This window comes from Aotus nancymaae, unplaced genomic scaffold, assembly GCF_030222135.1.
Source record: "Aotus nancymaae isolate 86718 unplaced genomic scaffold, 86718_ANA_hifiasm-v0.15.2.pri h1tg000012l, whole genome shotgun sequence".
NCBI lineage: Eukaryota > Metazoa > Chordata > Mammalia > Primates > Aotidae > Aotus > Aotus nancymaae.
This window is the reverse complement of record NW_026988423.1, coordinates 48,230,050-48,246,814: the sequence shown is the minus strand read 5'-3', so window position 1 is coordinate 48,246,814 and position 16,765 is coordinate 48,230,050. Positions and strand designations below refer to the sequence as shown.

Sequence of the window (16,765 nt, the reverse complement as noted above, 5' to 3'; positions counted from 1 at the left end):
GCCTCCCAAGTAGCTAGAATTACAGGCATGTACCACCACACCAGGCTAATTTTGTATTTTTAGTAGAGATGGGGTTTCTCCATGCTGGTCAGGCTAGTCTCAAACTCCTGACTTCAGGTGATCCACCCGCCTTGGCCTCCCAAAGTGCTGGGATTACAGGTGTGAGCCACTGCACCTAGCCTCTAGTAAAAATGTAATTACCTGGCCATGGTGGCAGACATTTGTCCCAGCTACTCAGGAGGCTGAGGCAGGAGGATCGCTTGAGCTCAGGAGGTCAAGGCTGCAGTGAGCTATGATTGCACCACTGCACTCCAGCCTGGGTGACACAGCGAGATCCTATCTCTAAAAATAAAGACTCAAGGCCGTGCACAGTGGCTCATGCCTGTAATCCTAGCACTTTGAGAGGCCGAGGCGGGCAGATCACCTGAGGTCGGGAGTTCAAGACCAGCCTGGCTAACACAGCAAAACCCCATCTCTACTAAAAATACAAAAATTAGCTGAGCATGGGATACGCATCTATAATCCCAGCTACTCAGGAGGCTGGGGCAGGAGAATCGCTTGAACCTGGGAGGTGGAGGTTACAGTGACCTGAGAGCAGACCACTGCACTCCAGCCTGGGAGACAGAGTGAGACACTGTCTCAAAAAAACATAAAAAGACTCAAGCATAAAGCAGTATGTATGTACAGCAACTAATATTTGCAAATAATTTAAAGTGAAATAATGTCAGATTTATTATCCTTGGTAGTAGTAGAAAGTTCCCAGTGATGAGGAAAAGGCACGTGTGGGACTACTGCCCTCAGTTGGCAGCGTCTGCGCAGAGGGCGTGGTTAGAAGGGACCGCGGGGAGCTGTGTGTGTCCTGTGGCTGCCAAGGCCTGGGGGCAGAAGTTTACAAATACCCCCCTGGCTGACGGGAAAGGGATTGGGGTCTTGTTCTCTATGATTAAATGTTCCAGGGACACAGGCTTGAAGACCTTCCTAGACCATGAAGATACCACCTCGGGACCCAGCAGAAACCCACGAGTCCCCGGTGCCCCGCAGGGATGGGCCTGTGGGCTGGCAGGACCCTACAGCTTGGTGGGCTGCTCCAGGCTGGGGTGGCCAGGCCCACTGGGAGGGGGCAGCACCATGGGCAGCAAGTTGCTGCCCCTCTCGTGCCAGCAGGTGTCCAAGATGGGGTAGAGCTTGCCCTGGAAGTCGCCCTGGAAGGTGTAGAGCGGCCGCAGGTCATCGGGGCGGTCGGCGTCGAAGAAGGTGAGCTCGCCCTGCTCATAGTGCAGGTAGACCCCAATGCGGTGGGGGTGGCCCAACACGGGCAGGGGCACCCGCGGGCAGGCGAAGGCTTCATACACCCGGCCCTCCTTCAGGCCGATCAGCCACACGCCATGCTCAGGGGACCTGTTCAGCTTGCCCTTACGGCTGGCTGTGCCCTTGATGACCCCCAGGCGCCAGTCACTCTTGCTGCCCACCACCACCTCCCAGTAGTGGCGGCCACAGGAGAAGCCGCAGCTGGCCAGGACGCAGGTGCTGTAGTCAAAGCGCTCCGGCTGGCTGGCACGCCGCTGGGCCAGGAGCCCGCACTGCACCACTGTGTTGCCCTTGGAGAGCTCCAAGAGCGGGTGGGCAGTGGCAGGGTCCAGCTTGAGAGGCTCTGGGGCTGGGAAAAAGATCACAGAGGGCCTGTGAGGCCATGCAGAGGGCCATAGACCCCCCCCCCCCCACTGCCCCCACAGAGGCTGATGCAAGCCCTGAGCTCCCCAAGGAGAAGGGCTCTGTCAGCCTCATCTCTCTAGCCCCAGGGCCTAGAAGGGGCCAGTACAGGGCTGCTGAATGAATGAATGCATGAGGGGATGGAGCTGTACATGAAGATCAATGGTGATTGTATCCACCAAAGGCAAAGCCAGGGTTTATATAAAAGGGAGCCACCTTGGTGGGCTGTAGGGGCTGAGGTGGCTGGGAACACTGGGCTCAGGGGCTCTGGCCCACCTGCCTGAGGCAGAGGTGCTGTGGGAAGGACCCAGAAGACACCTGTCCCATGAGACTACAGCTCAACCCTCAGGGTTTTCTGGAGAACCCATAACAACTGCCGCTGTTGGATTTTCTAGCCTAGTCAGCCTATTCAGGGACAAACTAGCGCACCTGAGCTTTTTGCGAGCTACCGGCTGATCCGTTCACCCCAGAAATGTGAATTCCCCCCTCCAGGGAACCCTGGTGTTCCCAGGCCTGTGGCCATGTCATTCCAGCCTCTGCTTCCGTCTTCACGTGGCCTTCTTTTCTGTACATGTCCTTCTAATCTTCCTCTGCTTTGCTCTTTTTCTTTTTTTTTTTTTTTTTTTTTGAGACAGTCTTGCTCTGTCACCCAGAGCAGGAGGCAAAGAAAGTGGCGAATCCCGTTTGAGAAAAGGCTTAAGACTTTTGGCACTGGCAAGACCTCCAGCCAAAAGGGGCCTCACCCACTTTGTGCAGTGGTCCCACTCTGTCAGGCTGCAGCGGAGACAGGCATCCTCTGTAAGTGGCTGAAAGTGCCTCCTGCCATCAACCAGTTCACCCAGGCCCTGGGCTGTGCAACCGCTGCTCAGCTGCTTCAGCTGGCCCACAAGTACAGACCAGAGGCCAAGCGAGACAAGCAGCGGAAGCTGTTGGCCCTGGCTGAGAAGAAAACTGCCGGCAAGAGGGACGTCCCCACTGAGAGGCCACCTGTCCTTGGAGCAGGAATTAACAGCGGTACCGCCTTGGTGGAGAACAAGAAGGCTCATCTGGGCCAGGCAGAGTGGCTCACACCTGTAATCCCCGCACTTTGGGAGGCTGAGGCGGGTGGGTCACTTGAGGCCAGGAGTTTGCAAGCAGCCTGGCCGACATAATGAAACCCTGTCTCTACTAAAAATACAAAAATTAGCCGGGCGTGGTGGCACACGCCTGTAGTCCCAGCTACTCGGGAGGCTGAGGCAGGAGAATTGCTTGAACCTGGGAGGCAGAGGTTGCAGTGAGCCGAGATCATACAACTGCACTCCAGCCTGAGCAACAGAGCAAAACTGCATCTCATTTAAAAAAAAAAAAAAGACAGCTAGTGGTGACTGCAGACAGCGTGGGTCCCGTCAAGCTGGCTGTCTTCCTGCCTGCCCTCTGTTGTAAAATGGGGGTCCCTGACTGCATCATCAAGGGGAAGGCAAGGCTGGGACATCTAGTCCCCAGGAACACCTGCACCACTGTCGCCTTCACACAGGTTCATTCGGAAGACAAAGGAGCTTTGGCTAAGCTGGTGGAAGCTACCAGGACTAATTACAACGACGGATGTGATGAGATCCACTGTCACTGGGGAGGCAGTGTCCTGGGTCCCAAGTCTGTGGCTCACATTGTCAAGCTCAAAAAGGTAAAGATTAAAGAACCCACCACTAAACGGGGTAAAATGTACACTGTTGAGTTTTCTGTATGTTAAGGTAATACAAATTTTCCTTAAAAAAAAAAAAGAAATGTGAAATGTACAAACAAGACTCACAGTTCACAGACTGCAATTTTTTCCTTTCCTTTTCTTTTTTTTGAGATGGAGTCTCACTCTGTTGCCCAGGCTGGAGTGCAGTGGCATGATCTTACCTCACCGCAACCTCCGCCTCCCAGGTTCAAGTGATTCTCCTGCCTCAGCCTCCCAAGTAGCTGGGATTACAGGTGTGTGCCACCACACCCAGCTAGTTTTTGTATTTTTAGTAGAGATGAAGTTTCACCATGTTAGTCAGGCTGGTATCGAACTCCTGACCTCATGATCTACCCACCTTGGCCTCCCAAAGTGTTGGGATTACAGGCGTGAGCCACCGCGCCCAGCCCTGTTCCTTTTTTTTTTTTCCTTCCTTTCTTACTTACTGATGAAGTCTCCTCTGTGGCCCAGGCTGGAGTGTAGTGGTGCCATCATAGCTCACTGCAGCCTCCCAACTCCTGGGCTCAAGTGAGCCTCCTGCCTCAGCCTCCTGAGTAGCTGGGACCACAGGCACATGACACCACACCCCACTAATTATTTTTTGTAGAGATGTGGTCTCACTATGTTGCTCAGGCTGGTCTCAAACTCCTGGCCTCAAGCAGTCCTCCCACCTTGTCCTCACAAGGTGCTGGGATTACAGGCATGAGCCACCATGCCTGGCCCCTTCTTTTATATAAACCCTATTTTTGCCTTTGGTGGATGAAATCACTGTTAGCAATCTCCCTATGTACAAAAGAACATGCTAGTAATAAAGGAATGAAATGTGTTTGAGCTGTTTTTGACAGAGAGCAATAACTAATAGGTTGGTTCAAAAGTAATTGCGGTTTTTGCCATTAAAAAGGACTTTTTTTTTTTTTGAGACGATGTTTTGCTCTTGTTGCCCAGGCTGGAGTACAGTGGCATGATCTCAACTCACTGCAACATCCACCTCCCCAGTTCAAGTGATTCTCCTGCCTCAGCCTCCCAAGTAGCTGGGGTTACAAGCGTGTGCCACCACAGCCAGCTAATTTTTTGTATTATTAGTAGAGACAAGGTTTCACCCTGTTGGCCAGGCTGGTCTCGAACTCCTGACCTCAGATGATCCGCCCTCCTCGGCCTCCCAAAGTGCTGGGATTACAGGCGTGAGCCACTGTGCCTGGCCAAAAAGTATATTACTTTTAAAAGAAATGGCAAAAACTGCAATTACTTTTGCACCAACCTAATACCATTTATGAACTACTAAACTGCAACACGTGTGTCTGTATACAAACGCTGCCTCCCAGCCTGGTGGGTGCTAATACTCCACTTCACACCTGAGGAACCTGGGGCTCAGAAAGGACACAACTTGCCCAGCCACTGCCTAGGAAGGGATGGAGTGAGGGGGAACCCAGGCTGTTCAGAAACTCAGTCCCATGCTCTCACCAGGACCCTCCGCAAACCTCCGTCTACAGAGTTCTCTTTAGCTTAACCTCTCTCTGACACAGTCGATGCACTGCTACCCGCCCTGGGCGGCAGCCCTCAGGAAGGAGGATGGGTCAGGGTCTCACCTGGCAGAACTTTCCGGAACAGCCTTTTCCACACGGTCAGCTTGATGTCTGCCTGGTGGAGGCCTGGCTTGAAGGAGATGGGGCTGAAAGCGCCTTCCAAGGGCCGGGCGTGCTGCAGCTCTGCCCTGCAGGTGAGAGTTCACAGTACAAGAGAGCGATGGACCACGTGGCCTGCCCACCCCTCCATCCTAGCTATGTCTACCCAGCCAGATCCACAGCGCAGGACTGCAGTCATGATGCCCATCAATGCCCATCGTCCCCTCCCCTGCACAGCCTCTTCAGAGAGGACCCAGCTCCATCCTAGAAGGGGAACACACTATAGCAGTGCTTCTCAGAGTGCAGGTTTGGGGACCAGCAGTGCTGCGTGGAAATCGGTCCAACCTGTTCCCATTGGAAAGCCAACGGACCCCCCGGGAAATGGTCGGAAATGCAGGTTATCAGGCCCCACACCAGACCTGCCAATCAGAAACCAATTATGGGGCCAAGTAAAATGTCTTCTTTTTGAGTCAGGGTTTCATTCTGTCACCCAGGCTGGAGTGCAGTGGCGTGATTTTGACTCAGTACAGCTTTGACCTCCTGGGCTCAAGTGATCCTCCCACCTCAGCCTACCTAGCAGCTGGGACCAAAGGCATGTGCCACCACGCGCAGCTAATCTTTTTGTTATCATAGAGACAGTTTCGCCATATTGCCCGGGCTGGTCTTGAACTCCTGAGCTCAAGCAATCCACCCACCTTGGCCTCCCAAAGTGCTGGGATCACAGGCATGAGCCACCATGCCCAGACTTTTTTTTTTTTTTTTTTTGAGATGGAGTCTCGTACTGTCACCCAGGCTGGAGTGCAGTGGCACAATCTCAGCTCACTGAAACCTCCACCTCCCAGGTTCAAGTGTTTCTACTGCCTCAGCCTCCCGAATAGCTGGGATTACAGACGCACACCACCACACCCAGCTAATTTTTGTAGTTTTCATTGAGATGGGGTTTCACCATTACCTCGAGTGATCCTTCCGCCTTGACCTCCCAAAGTGCTGGGAGGGATTACAGGTGTGAGCCACCGCACCCAGCCTCTGTCCCTTCATTTAAACCCATGTCTCGTGGCTCGCGCCTGTAATCCAAGCACTTTGGAGGCCAAGGTGGGCAGATCACCTGAGGTTGGGAGTTCAAGACCAGCCTGACCAAAGTGGTGAAACCCCATCTTTAAATAAATATGTAAATAAACCCATGTCTCCTAAGCAAACTGTCTCTAAGACTAAAAGAAATCTGGGAAACAAGGAGCCTCCCATAAACAGTGAGTGAGGAAGGCTTGGGAACTGCACGATGTGTTCATTTGTTGGGTCTAGAACAGGAACCCACTCTCTTCCCACGATCTGCAGAGCAAGTTTCGAGCCGCCTCGCTTGTGGCCATTTCCCGCCTCTCCCAGCTTCCCCTCCTCCGATCCCCTGCCTGACACCCAGCCACACTGAGCTTCTCATAACCAGAGTCTGCACACCACTCCCGTTTTACAGGACCGCTCCCTCGGCTTGCCTGGGCCCTTCTCAGCCATCAGGCCTGTGCCCCTCTGCCGGGCCCTCTGCTCCTCCTCTAGTGTTTTGTTTCCCGAGACGGGCTTGCTCTGTCACCCAGGCTGGGTCGTGCAGTACATGATCATGACTCACTGCAGCATCAACCTTTTGGGTTCAAGCAATCCTCCTGCCTCAGCCTCGTGAGTATCGTGGACTATAGGCACATGCCACCACGCCCAGCTAATTTTTTTGTTTTTGAGACCAAGTCTTATTCTGTCACCCAGGCTGGAAGTGCAGTGGCACGATCTTGACTCACTGCAACCTCTGCCTCCCCAGTTCAAGTGATTGTCCTGCCTCAGCCTCCTGAGTAGCTGAGATTACAGGCACGCACCACCATGCCTGGTAATTTTTGTATTTTTAGTAGAGACGGGGGTTTCACCATGCTGGCCAGGCTGGTCTCGAACTCCTCACCTCGTGATCTGTCTGCCTCGGCCTCCCTAAGTGCTAGGATTACAGGTGTGAGCCACCATGCCTGGCCTAATTTTTTTATTTTTGTATTTTTTGTAGAGATGAATCTTACTATGTTGGCCAGGCTAGTCTTGAACTCCTGGCCTCCAGCAGTCCTCCTGCCTTGGCCTCCCAAAGTGCTGGGACTGCAGGCATGAACTACCCTCCTCTAGTATTTCTGTAGCTTGAATGAACTTCTGCTGTTCTAGGTACCCACAGTTCACCATCTGCCTCCCCACCCATCTGCGAGACCCTTGAAGGCAGGGAGGTGACTTTCCTCTGTTTTTGGGCTCAGTTACAGAGCCAGCTGTGGGCAGCTGCTTGGGAGGAGCTGGTTAAGCTGAATGGAGGAGCCAGTGCAGCTGAGATGCCCGTTCCCGCAGCCACCAGACCCTGGCTGAGCTCTCTCCAAGGTTATTACCTGGAGGCCATGGAGTGGAACTTCTGGAAGGCAAGAGAGAGTGAAGTTAAGGCTAGGGAGTGGGAAGCCAGGGCACTGTTAGAAGAGGAAGGTCCTGGGGCGATGGGGAGGGGCTGCCTCCCTGCCCACTCACCCGGATGAACTCGTGGTGCTCCTCATTGCTGAACTGCTCCAGCACACACTCGGCTTGGGCCAGCCGCTCCCGGGCTCCCTGGGCCTGCTCCAGCTGCATGTCCAGGGAGGCCACCAGGCCACGGGTGTGACCCCCTATCCCCTCCAGGCAGCGGGCCTTCTCCTCGTCCACCAGGTGGTGCAGCTCCTGGAACTCCCGGCGGATCACCCAGCTGAAGACATCTGACTCATTCTGGGACAGGGAGGGCTGGTCACTGTGGAGTCACAGCCAGGCTGCCAGGCTCTGGCTGGCCTCGGTATCCCCAGGGCCTTCCTGACCGGGCTGGTCCTGGGACCTGAGTCCCAGGGGAGGCTGCATGGGCTGACGCCAGACAGGGAGTTCACACCATGCTTGGGGAGTCCTGGAGGTGGCCGTGGGGAGGGTGACCCCCAGCTCCCATTTCAGATGCAGTGGCTCTGCTTTGGCCTGTTTTTTTGAGACTGGGTCTCGGCCAGGTGCGGTGGCTCAAGCTTGTAATCCCAGCACTTTGGGAGGCCGAGGTGGGTGGATAATGAGGTCAGGAGTTCAATACCAGCCTGGCCAAGATGATGAAACCCCGTCTCTACTAAAAACTACAAAAATTAGCCAGGCGCAGTGGCATGCACCTAGAACCCCAGCTACTCGGGAGGCTGAGGCAGGAGAATCGGTTGAACCTGGGTGGCAGAGGCTGCAGTGGGCCAAGATTGCACGACTGCACTCTAGCCTGCATGACAGAGTGAGATTCCATCTCAAAAAAAAAAGAGATAGGGTCTCACTCTGTTGCTCAGGCTGGAGTGTGGTGATATGATCATAGCTCACTACAGCCTCGAACTCCCAGCCCGAAGCAGTCTTCTTGCCTCAGCCTCCCAAGTTGCTGGGATTACAGGTGCATGCCACCACACTCTACACTGGCTATTTCAGCTGCTAAAAGTGCATGTAGGCTTTTGTTTTACCACAGGATTTGGAAGGCCCTGGGAGAGCAGGCTTCACCATGAGGGAGCAGAACTTCCCGCAGAACTCTGAGCTCTGCCTCCGCGCAGCAGGACTGATACCACCTGTAGCGCAACAGTGAGGAGGGTAAACAAGGGATGCCTGCTGCCCCTGGATGTTGCCTGGCTCCTGTTTCCGCTTCACAGCCACCTCCAGGGCTGGGGCTCCACACCTCCCAGCCCCATGCACCTCTCATTTCGGGAGATCAGCCAGCGCCCAGGGCTGCCAACCTCTCCATGCCTGTGCACCCAAGTACTAGGAGGGCACCATGGCAGGCTGGCAAGGTCAAGCAGACACAGGTGGCACAGGGGCGGAGGAGTCACACCCGTGCTTTGAGCTGTTTACCCCTGGGACTCAAGTCCTGGGTTATCTCAGTCCCAAGGACACAGAGGACAAAAACCAACTTGGAGCCAGTCCTGACGACAACTGGGTTGAATTCCCCTAAGAGGCTTTGCGCTTTCCCCACCCTGCCCCGGAATGCATTGAGTTCTGGCTTTATATGGAAGGCATGGCTTTCAGTAAAAGACCAATGAGAACTGAGCTCTACAGGAAAGTGAAGGTGGCCGGTCCCCGGCAGGGGCAGAGGGAAGGGCACTCACGACGATCCGGGTCCGGTTGTTCACCAGTTTGGCGATGAGCTCATCCACCTTCTTCTGCTCCTGCTTCAGCTCAGAGATGAGGGCTGCAAGCTCCTCCTGGAGGCAGCAGGCCATGGCTCCATGAGCAGCTGATCCCTTCCCCTCCCAGCTCCTTGAGTCACCTTCTTGGGAGTATCTTAATGGCACAAGCACTCCCAGGGAAACCAGGGTGGAAACCAGAGCCACCCAGGTGCCCCTGAGTCCAAAACAGGTTAAATTGTTCGAGAATAGGCCAGGCGCAGTGGCTCACGCCTGTAATCCCAGCACTTTGGGAGAGCAAAGAAGGTGGATCACTTGAGGTTAGGAGTTCAAAACTAGCCTGGCCAACATGGCAGAACCCCGTTTCTACTAAAATACAAAAATTAGCCAGGTGTGGTGGCGCGTGCCTGTAATCCCAGCTACTTGGGAGGTTGAGGCAGAATTGCTTGAACCTCGGAAGCAGAGGTTGCATGAGCCAAGATCATGCCACTGCACTCCAGCCTGGGTGACAGAGCAAGACTCTGTCTCAAAAAAGAAAAGAATAGGCTGGGAGCAGTGGCTTATGCCTGTAATCCCAGCACTTTGGGAGACTGAGGTAGGACATCACTTGAGGTGAAACCCCTCATCACATGGTGAAACCTCATTTCTATTAAAAAAAAAAAAAAAAAAAAAACTTGGCTGGGCATGGTGGCTCACGCCTGTAATCTCAGCACTTTGGGAGGAGGAGGCAGGCAGATCACCAGGTCAGGAGATAAAGACCATCCTGGCCAACATGGTGAAACCCTGTCTCTACTAAAAATGCAAAAATTAGGCCAGGTGCGGTGGCTCACACCTGTTATCCCAGCACTTTGGGAGGCCAAGGTGGGTGGATCACGAGGTCAAGAGATCAAGACCATCCTGACCAACATGGTAAAACCCCATCTCTACTAAAAAAATACAAAAGTTAGGTGAGCATGGTGGCGCACACCTGTAGTCCCAGCTACTTGGGAGGCTGAGGCAGGAGAATTGCTTGAACCCGGGAGGAGGAGGTTGCAGTGAGCCGAGATCGTGCCACTGCACTCCAACCTGGTGCCTGGCAACACAGCAAGACTCTGTCTCAAAAAAAAAAAAATTAGCTGGGCGTGGTGGCTCGCACCTGTCATCCCAGCTACTCGGGAGGCTGAGGCAGAAGAATTGCTTGAACATGGAAGGTGGAGGTTACAATGAACTAAGATCACTCCACTCCACTCCAGCCTGGCACCTGGCGACAGAGCAAGACTCTGTCTCAAAAAAAAAAAAAAAATACAAAAATTAGCCAGGCATGGTGGTGCACCCCTGTAGTCCCAGCAACTTGGGAGGCTGAGGCATGAGAATCGCATAAACCTGGGAGGTGGAGGTTGCAGTGAGCCAAGATGGTGCCACTGTACTCCAGCCCGGGTGATATAGTGAGACTCCATCTCAAAAAATAAAATAATTCAAGAATATTCTAGGCTGGGCACAGTGGCTCATGCCTATAATCCCAGCACTTTAGGAGGCCAAGGTGGGAGGATCACTTGAGGGAGTTTGAGACCAGCCTGGGCAACATAGTGAGATCTCAGCTCTATTTTTCCAAAAAAAAAAGAATATTCTGCATTGACAACAGGAATTTCCCAGGCATAAGAGGGTCTCGATGTCACCCCTCCCCCGCTCTGCATGACATGGAGAGTCACTGAATGTTACAGCTACCAGAAGTTACCATGTGATGCTGGCACTTTCTGGATTGAATGCTGCCTGTAGGGGGCCCACCAGATGAACTCTGGTCACCAGCAGATCCAGAATTAGTGGGTATTTGATCAGGAGCCATCACAAAAAGGCCGGCGCCAAGTGAGGCTAATTCTAGGGCCAATGGTGCCTACATGGGCCTGGGTTAAACCTGGGGAATCCCCCACCTATAAACACCTGAATCCATTCCTGGTGGGCTTGGACACAGCATGGATTTACGACCTCCCCAGGCTGACATAAATGCACTTCTCCTGGACTGCCCTGGGCCCAAATCTGACCTAGCCTGGACCACTATCTACTCCACGACTTGACCACAGCCCCTGTCTGTTTCTACCCACGCAATGTACGGAATCTTTGGCTTGGATCGTGCCGAAGCACCAGAGAGCTGCAAGGGTCTTTCAGGAAGGGAGTTGGGTAAAGAATAAAGCACTTGCTGGCATAAACGGACAGAGTCCTTGCTCTGCAGAATGAAGCTTCAGGGTATCTCACAGTGGCCCAAGAAGGGATTCCAATGTCCCCCTCCCCAGGCAGACAGATGGGACTCATTCCTTTCCAGTGAGAGGAACTAAGTTATGCAAATCAATACACCCATCAATCAAGCATCTCAAGATCTCAGTAAACAGGAGGCAACAGGAACGCCCACAAGAGGGTGATAAGGGAGTGCAATTTAGTTGCATTCCGTGTTGCAGTGGGAGGCCGAGGTGGGAGTGTCAATTAAGGCCAGGAGTTTGAGTCCAGCCCTGACAAAACAGTGAGACTCTGTCTCTACCCCCGCCCCCCTCAAAAAAGTTAAGCCCAGATCTAAAACAGGGACCCGAGCTGGCTGCTAGATCCTAACCACAAAGGATGGACAAGCTTCCAGCCTATTTCCCTCCCTCCTTCCCATCAACTAATAAAACACAAACTCAGCTTCCTCACCTACAGTTGGCTTCTCCCTTCCACAACCCCCTCAACCTGCTCTTGCCAAGACAGTTCTTACAGCGACGTCTGATAGACGCTTTTCAGTCCTCAAAGCCATTCCACACACATGACCTCCTCCTACAATGCTCTGCCTCTCTGACTGCCGGGAGGCCACACTCAGCCAGTGTTCCACTCTGACCATTCTTTCCATCCCCTTTTCAGGGCTCTCTCTCACTCAATCCAGATTTTAAGCCTGGCACCCCTTGGGGTCATCATCAGTGTCTTCCCTTATCACTGTGCACTCTCTTGGGTTGGTCTTCTCCACTAAAGGGGGCTTCAGTGACCGCCCGGAGGAAGAACCTTCACATCTCTTGGCCGAGCCCCATCACTCTCCTGGTCTGCACACCCCTCAACCTGCCTGCAGATCCCCAGGCACCTCCCACTCCACCTGCCCACACCGCATCCTCCCTGCGATCACTTCATCTGTGCAAGGGGAAAATTACAAGGAGGGAGAGGGAGGAGGTTGAGTCCTTGCCACAAACAGTTGCCAGGGTTTTTTCTTTTCAAAATTCATCTTTGGTCTGCCCCAGGCCTTTGTCCCAGTTCCCACCTACCTAGGTCCTGGCACCCTCATCCCTCGCTCCGTCCTTCAGCCTCACCCTCAAAGCTACCCTGTGCCAGAGGGATCTGAGCACATCCTCACCTGCTTAAAACCCTCCCGCCCCCGCCCTGCCCCCCTCATACTGTGAATAAACTCCAAATCCCTTCCCGGGTCACACTGGCCTCGCCCTCACACTGCCTATCTCGCCCCCACCACCTTTATGGAACAACTTCTGTGTCCTCAAATGCAGTATGCTGTCTGCCGTCTGGTTTGCACGTGCTGTCTTTATGCCTGGAATGCTTTTCCTCTTCTGCTTTTCCTATCACGTCCTCCTTGTTGCACAGGTCTCAGCTTAGCAGCCCGCTTCCTCCAGGAAGCCATCCCTGACCACCTGAGACTATGCAGGATCCACGTTCTAGGTGATCTTGAAACTGCCGTTACAAATTTGTAACAGACAGTGAAAGAGATCTGACCTAACCAACTCCATCTTGCTTCGAACCTCCAAGTTGTCCTCGTTCATTCCTGGGCATAGGCTGAACTAACTTTGGGAGGAACTTAGTATTTATTTATTTATTTATTTATTTATGAGACCACGTTTCGCTCTGTTGCCCAGGCTGGAGTGCAGTGGCGTGGTCTCGGCTCACTGCAACCTCCACCTCCCAGGTTCAAACAATTCTCCTGCCTCAGCCTCCTAAGTAGCTGGGATTACAGGTGTGCATCACCACACCTGGCTAATTTTTGTATTTTGAGTAGAGACGAGGTAGGTCAGGCCGGTCTCAACCTCCTGACCTCAAGCAATCCACCCACTTCAGCCTCCCAAAGTGCTGTGATTATAGGCTTGAGCCACTGCACCTGGCCCTTCCTGCCCTTTCTTGATCTATGCGCAGTGGAGAGCTGGCTGCAGTCTGAGTCCTGGCTCTTCCACTGCCGAGCTGTATGACCTTGGATAAGACCCATTTCCGCCGGGCACAGTGGCGCGTGCCTGTAGTCCCAGCTACTCGGGAGGCTGAGGTGGGAGGATCACTTGAGCCCAGGAGTTCTAGGCTGTAGTGAACTATGCCGATCGGGTGTCCGCACTAAGTTCGGCATCAATATGGTGAACTCCCGGGAGCGGGGGACCACCAGGTTGCCTAAGGAGGGGTGAACCGGCCCAGGTCAGAAACAGAGCAGGTCAAAACTCCCATGCTGATCAGTAGTGGGATCGCGCCTGTGAGTAGCCACTGCACTCCAGCCTGGGCAACATAGCGAGACCCCGTCTCTAAAAAAAAAAAAAAAAAAAAACAAACCCATTTCCTGTGCCTTAGTTTACTCATTTGTAAAACAATAGTAACCCCACCCTCCCTGCCTTGCAAATTTGTTCTCAAGAATGAAACTGTGTAGATGAAACATCTTCATAAACCTCAGCTCTGAGTAGTAACCTAAGGCAGAGTTATTATTTTTTGAGACAGGGCCTTGGTCTGTTGCCCAGGCTGGAGTGCAGTGGTGCGATCATAGCTCACTGCAGCTTCAAACTCCTAAACACAAGTGATCCTCCTACCTCAGCCCCACAAGTAGCTGGGACTGTGGGTGCAGGCCACCATGCCAGGCTAATTTTATTTTTTAAATATTTTGTTTTTTAAGATGGAGTCTCACTCTGTTGACCAGGCTGGAGTGCATTGGTGCAATTTCGGCTCACTGCAACCTCTGCCACCTGGGGTTCAAGTAATTCTCCTGCCTCAGCCTCCCAAGTAGCTGGGATTACAGGCACCTGCCACCGCACCTGGCTAATTTTTGTAGTTTTAGTAGAGACGGGGTTTCACCATCTTGGCCAGGCTGGTCTTGAACTGATCTCATGATCTACCCACTTCAGCCTCCCAAAGTGCTGAGATTACAGGCATGAGCCACGGCGCCCGGCCAACCAGACTAATTTTGAAATTTTTGTAGAGACAGGGTCTCACTATGTTGCCCAGGCTGGTCTCAAACTACTGGACTCAAATGATCCACCCACCTCAGCCTCCCAAAGTAATAATACCACCTGGCTGGGTATTATATATATAAAACACCTGTTATAAAACACGTGGCTGGGTGGCTTACAGGTGTTTTATATATTTAACACCCAGCCAGGTATTATTAGTACTTGTCTTAAAGGATGATCTGCTAGGTTTGGGGTAATGGCCTATAAAGCCAGGAATTCACTGATTCAGCATTTTGGACATTTACAATGTGCCAGGCATGGCTCCAGGCACTGAAATACACCAGGGAACAAAATGAAGTCTCCACGCTCATGCACCAGAGTGCAAACAAGGGAGTGTCCAGAAACAAGGGGCAAAGGGCAGTGGCACATGCCTGTAATTCCAGCACTTTGGGAGGCCGAGGCAGGACGATCGTTGGAGGCAAAGGAGTTCAACACCAGCCTGGGCAACATAACAAGACCCCATTTCTACAAAATATAAAAAACGAGCTGGGCATGGTGGTGTGCACCTGTAGTCCCAGCTACTCAGGAGGCTGAGGTGGGAGGAGTGCTTGAGCCCAGGAGTTGGAGGCCGCAGTGAGCCGTGATTGCACCGCTGCACTCCAGCCTGGGCAACAGAGTGAGACCTGTCTCCAAAAAGAAAGAAGAAAAAGAAAGAAAAGAAAGAGAGAGAGTAAGAGGTGAAAGAGAAGAGAGAAAGGGAAGAGGTGGGCGGGGAGGAGGGGACCATGCGTACAGCTTCACGCTGAGGAATGAATGCGCCGAAGCGGGCTGGAGGGAAATCGAGGATAGCTGGATCCTTTTATGGCCAGGTGACGGCGCCAGAGAGCACAGGATCCCATCCCCACGGGCCCTGCCACCCTCGATCCCTCGCTCCCCCGCCCCCGTCCCCCTAACCCGCTCCCCACCTTCATGCGGCTGTAGACGGTGGAGACGGGCGTGACCAGGTGGTGCTGGTGGGAGCCCAGCAGACCGCAGAGGCCACAGATGAGCTCCTGGTCCTTCTCGCAGAAGAGGCTGAGTGGGTTCCGGTGGTGCACGCAGACCCTGGGCTCCGGGTCCCCAGGGAGCCTGAGGGCTTCGATCACCCGGGCCAGGGAGACGTTGGGCGGGGAGCTGCTGCCGTCCACCGCCTGCCGGCACACGGGGCAGCGCAGCTCGGCGTCCAGGTGGCAGGACAGGGAGACCAGGCAGCTCTTGCAGTAGGAGTGACCGCACTGCAGCATCAGGGGCTCCTTGAAGACTTCCAGGCAGATGGGACACTGAAGCCGGTCCTCCAGCTCGGGCAGGCTCACCTGCCAAGCCATCTACACTGCCTGGGCTGAAACACAGGCTTCCATCCTCAGTCCTGTCCCCTCCCCTCCCTCTGTCCAGAACTCACCCACCACCCTCAACTCCAAGGACCACCAGAATCTTAAAGGAAAGACTTTCAGTCCTGGATTCCAGTCCTAACCCACATGACCTTGGAGCATTTACCCCATCTGTAAAACGAAAGACTGCAAGGAAAAAACTGGTCCCTTGAAGATACTTGTGTGTGTGTGTGTGTGTGTGTGTGTGTGTGTGTGTGTGTCTACATTTTTTACTCAAATTTGGAGGCAAACATGAAAGGGGCCATCTGCAGAGTCATTTGCAGTGACCCTAATAATGCAGGGTCCAGCCCCAGCAGGCACCCAGACCTAGGACTGGACAGCAAAACCTGGAAAAGCTCCCCAACCTTCTAGATCAGTTCCGAAACGTTCCAGAAACTGTTGAAAACACAGGCGTAATAGAGATTCCAGAGCTCCACCTTCAGAGGATCTGCTTCAGGGGGTCTCCAGGGAGACCCAGAACTCTGCATTTATAGGGGACATTCCCAGGTAATTCTAGAGAGCCTGGGACCTATGAGGTCTCTCCCCTGATCTCCCACCTGCTTCCCTGCAAAAGCTTGTCAATGAGACAGGAGAAGCACCAGCAGCCCCCAGGAAGCCCAACATTGGAATACCTGGCTCCTCACGATCCGCTGGGCCTCCCACTACCACCTCAAGCCAGCATCACTGATCCAGTGGTTCAAGTGATCGCTCAGCCTTCTTTTCTTCCCAGCAGAGAACAGCAGACACGGAGACAGCAGTGGAAGAGCAGCTAGATGCCTGCACCACTCCTGGTCTCTACCCCTTCTCTCCTCCCCTTTCCCAGCAACACCCCTGTGTCCCCAAGGTCACCAGAATCAGATGGAAACTGGGTTACATCACGGGACTGGGGAGGCAGCCTTTACTGGGCCTGCTGATAACATTAAGGTGCTGGCCTTGGCCAGTGTGGGGGAGGGGCGGAAACAGAGGGACTGGGCACACCGTCCACACCTCACAACCTGACACTAGCAGACAGGTGCTGGGAAACAGTTCTTTCTGAATCTCAAAT

General features: G+C 53.5%; 1 protein-coding gene across 3 annotated transcripts; it reads right to left on the bottom strand.

Moving 5' to 3' along the window:
- Window positions 1–678: 678 nt before the first annotated feature.
- On the bottom strand, window positions 679–16,536 carry TRIM50 (tripartite motif containing 50). Of its 3 annotated transcripts, none has more exons than XM_012449034.3 (7): window positions 16,353–16,536; window positions 15,280–15,692; window positions 9,162–9,257; window positions 7,555–7,785; window positions 7,422–7,444; window positions 4,996–5,120; window positions 679–1,657 (listed from the first exon to the last, which is right to left on the bottom strand). In XM_012449034.3, exons 2-7 carry the CDS (start codon window positions 15,676–15,678, stop codon window positions 1,068–1,070), a joined length of 1,464 nt encoding a protein of 487 aa, XP_012304457.2. In that variant the 5' UTR covers window positions 15,679–15,692; window positions 16,353–16,536; the 3' UTR covers window positions 679–1,067. The 3 variants fall into 3 exon arrangements, with proteins under 3 accessions (XP_012304457.2, XP_012304458.2, XP_021527906.2); XM_012449035.3 differs by having other exon boundaries at window positions 7,422–7,441; XM_021672231.2 differs by lacking the exon at window positions 9,162–9,257.
- Window positions 16,537–16,765: the final 229 nt, after the last annotated feature.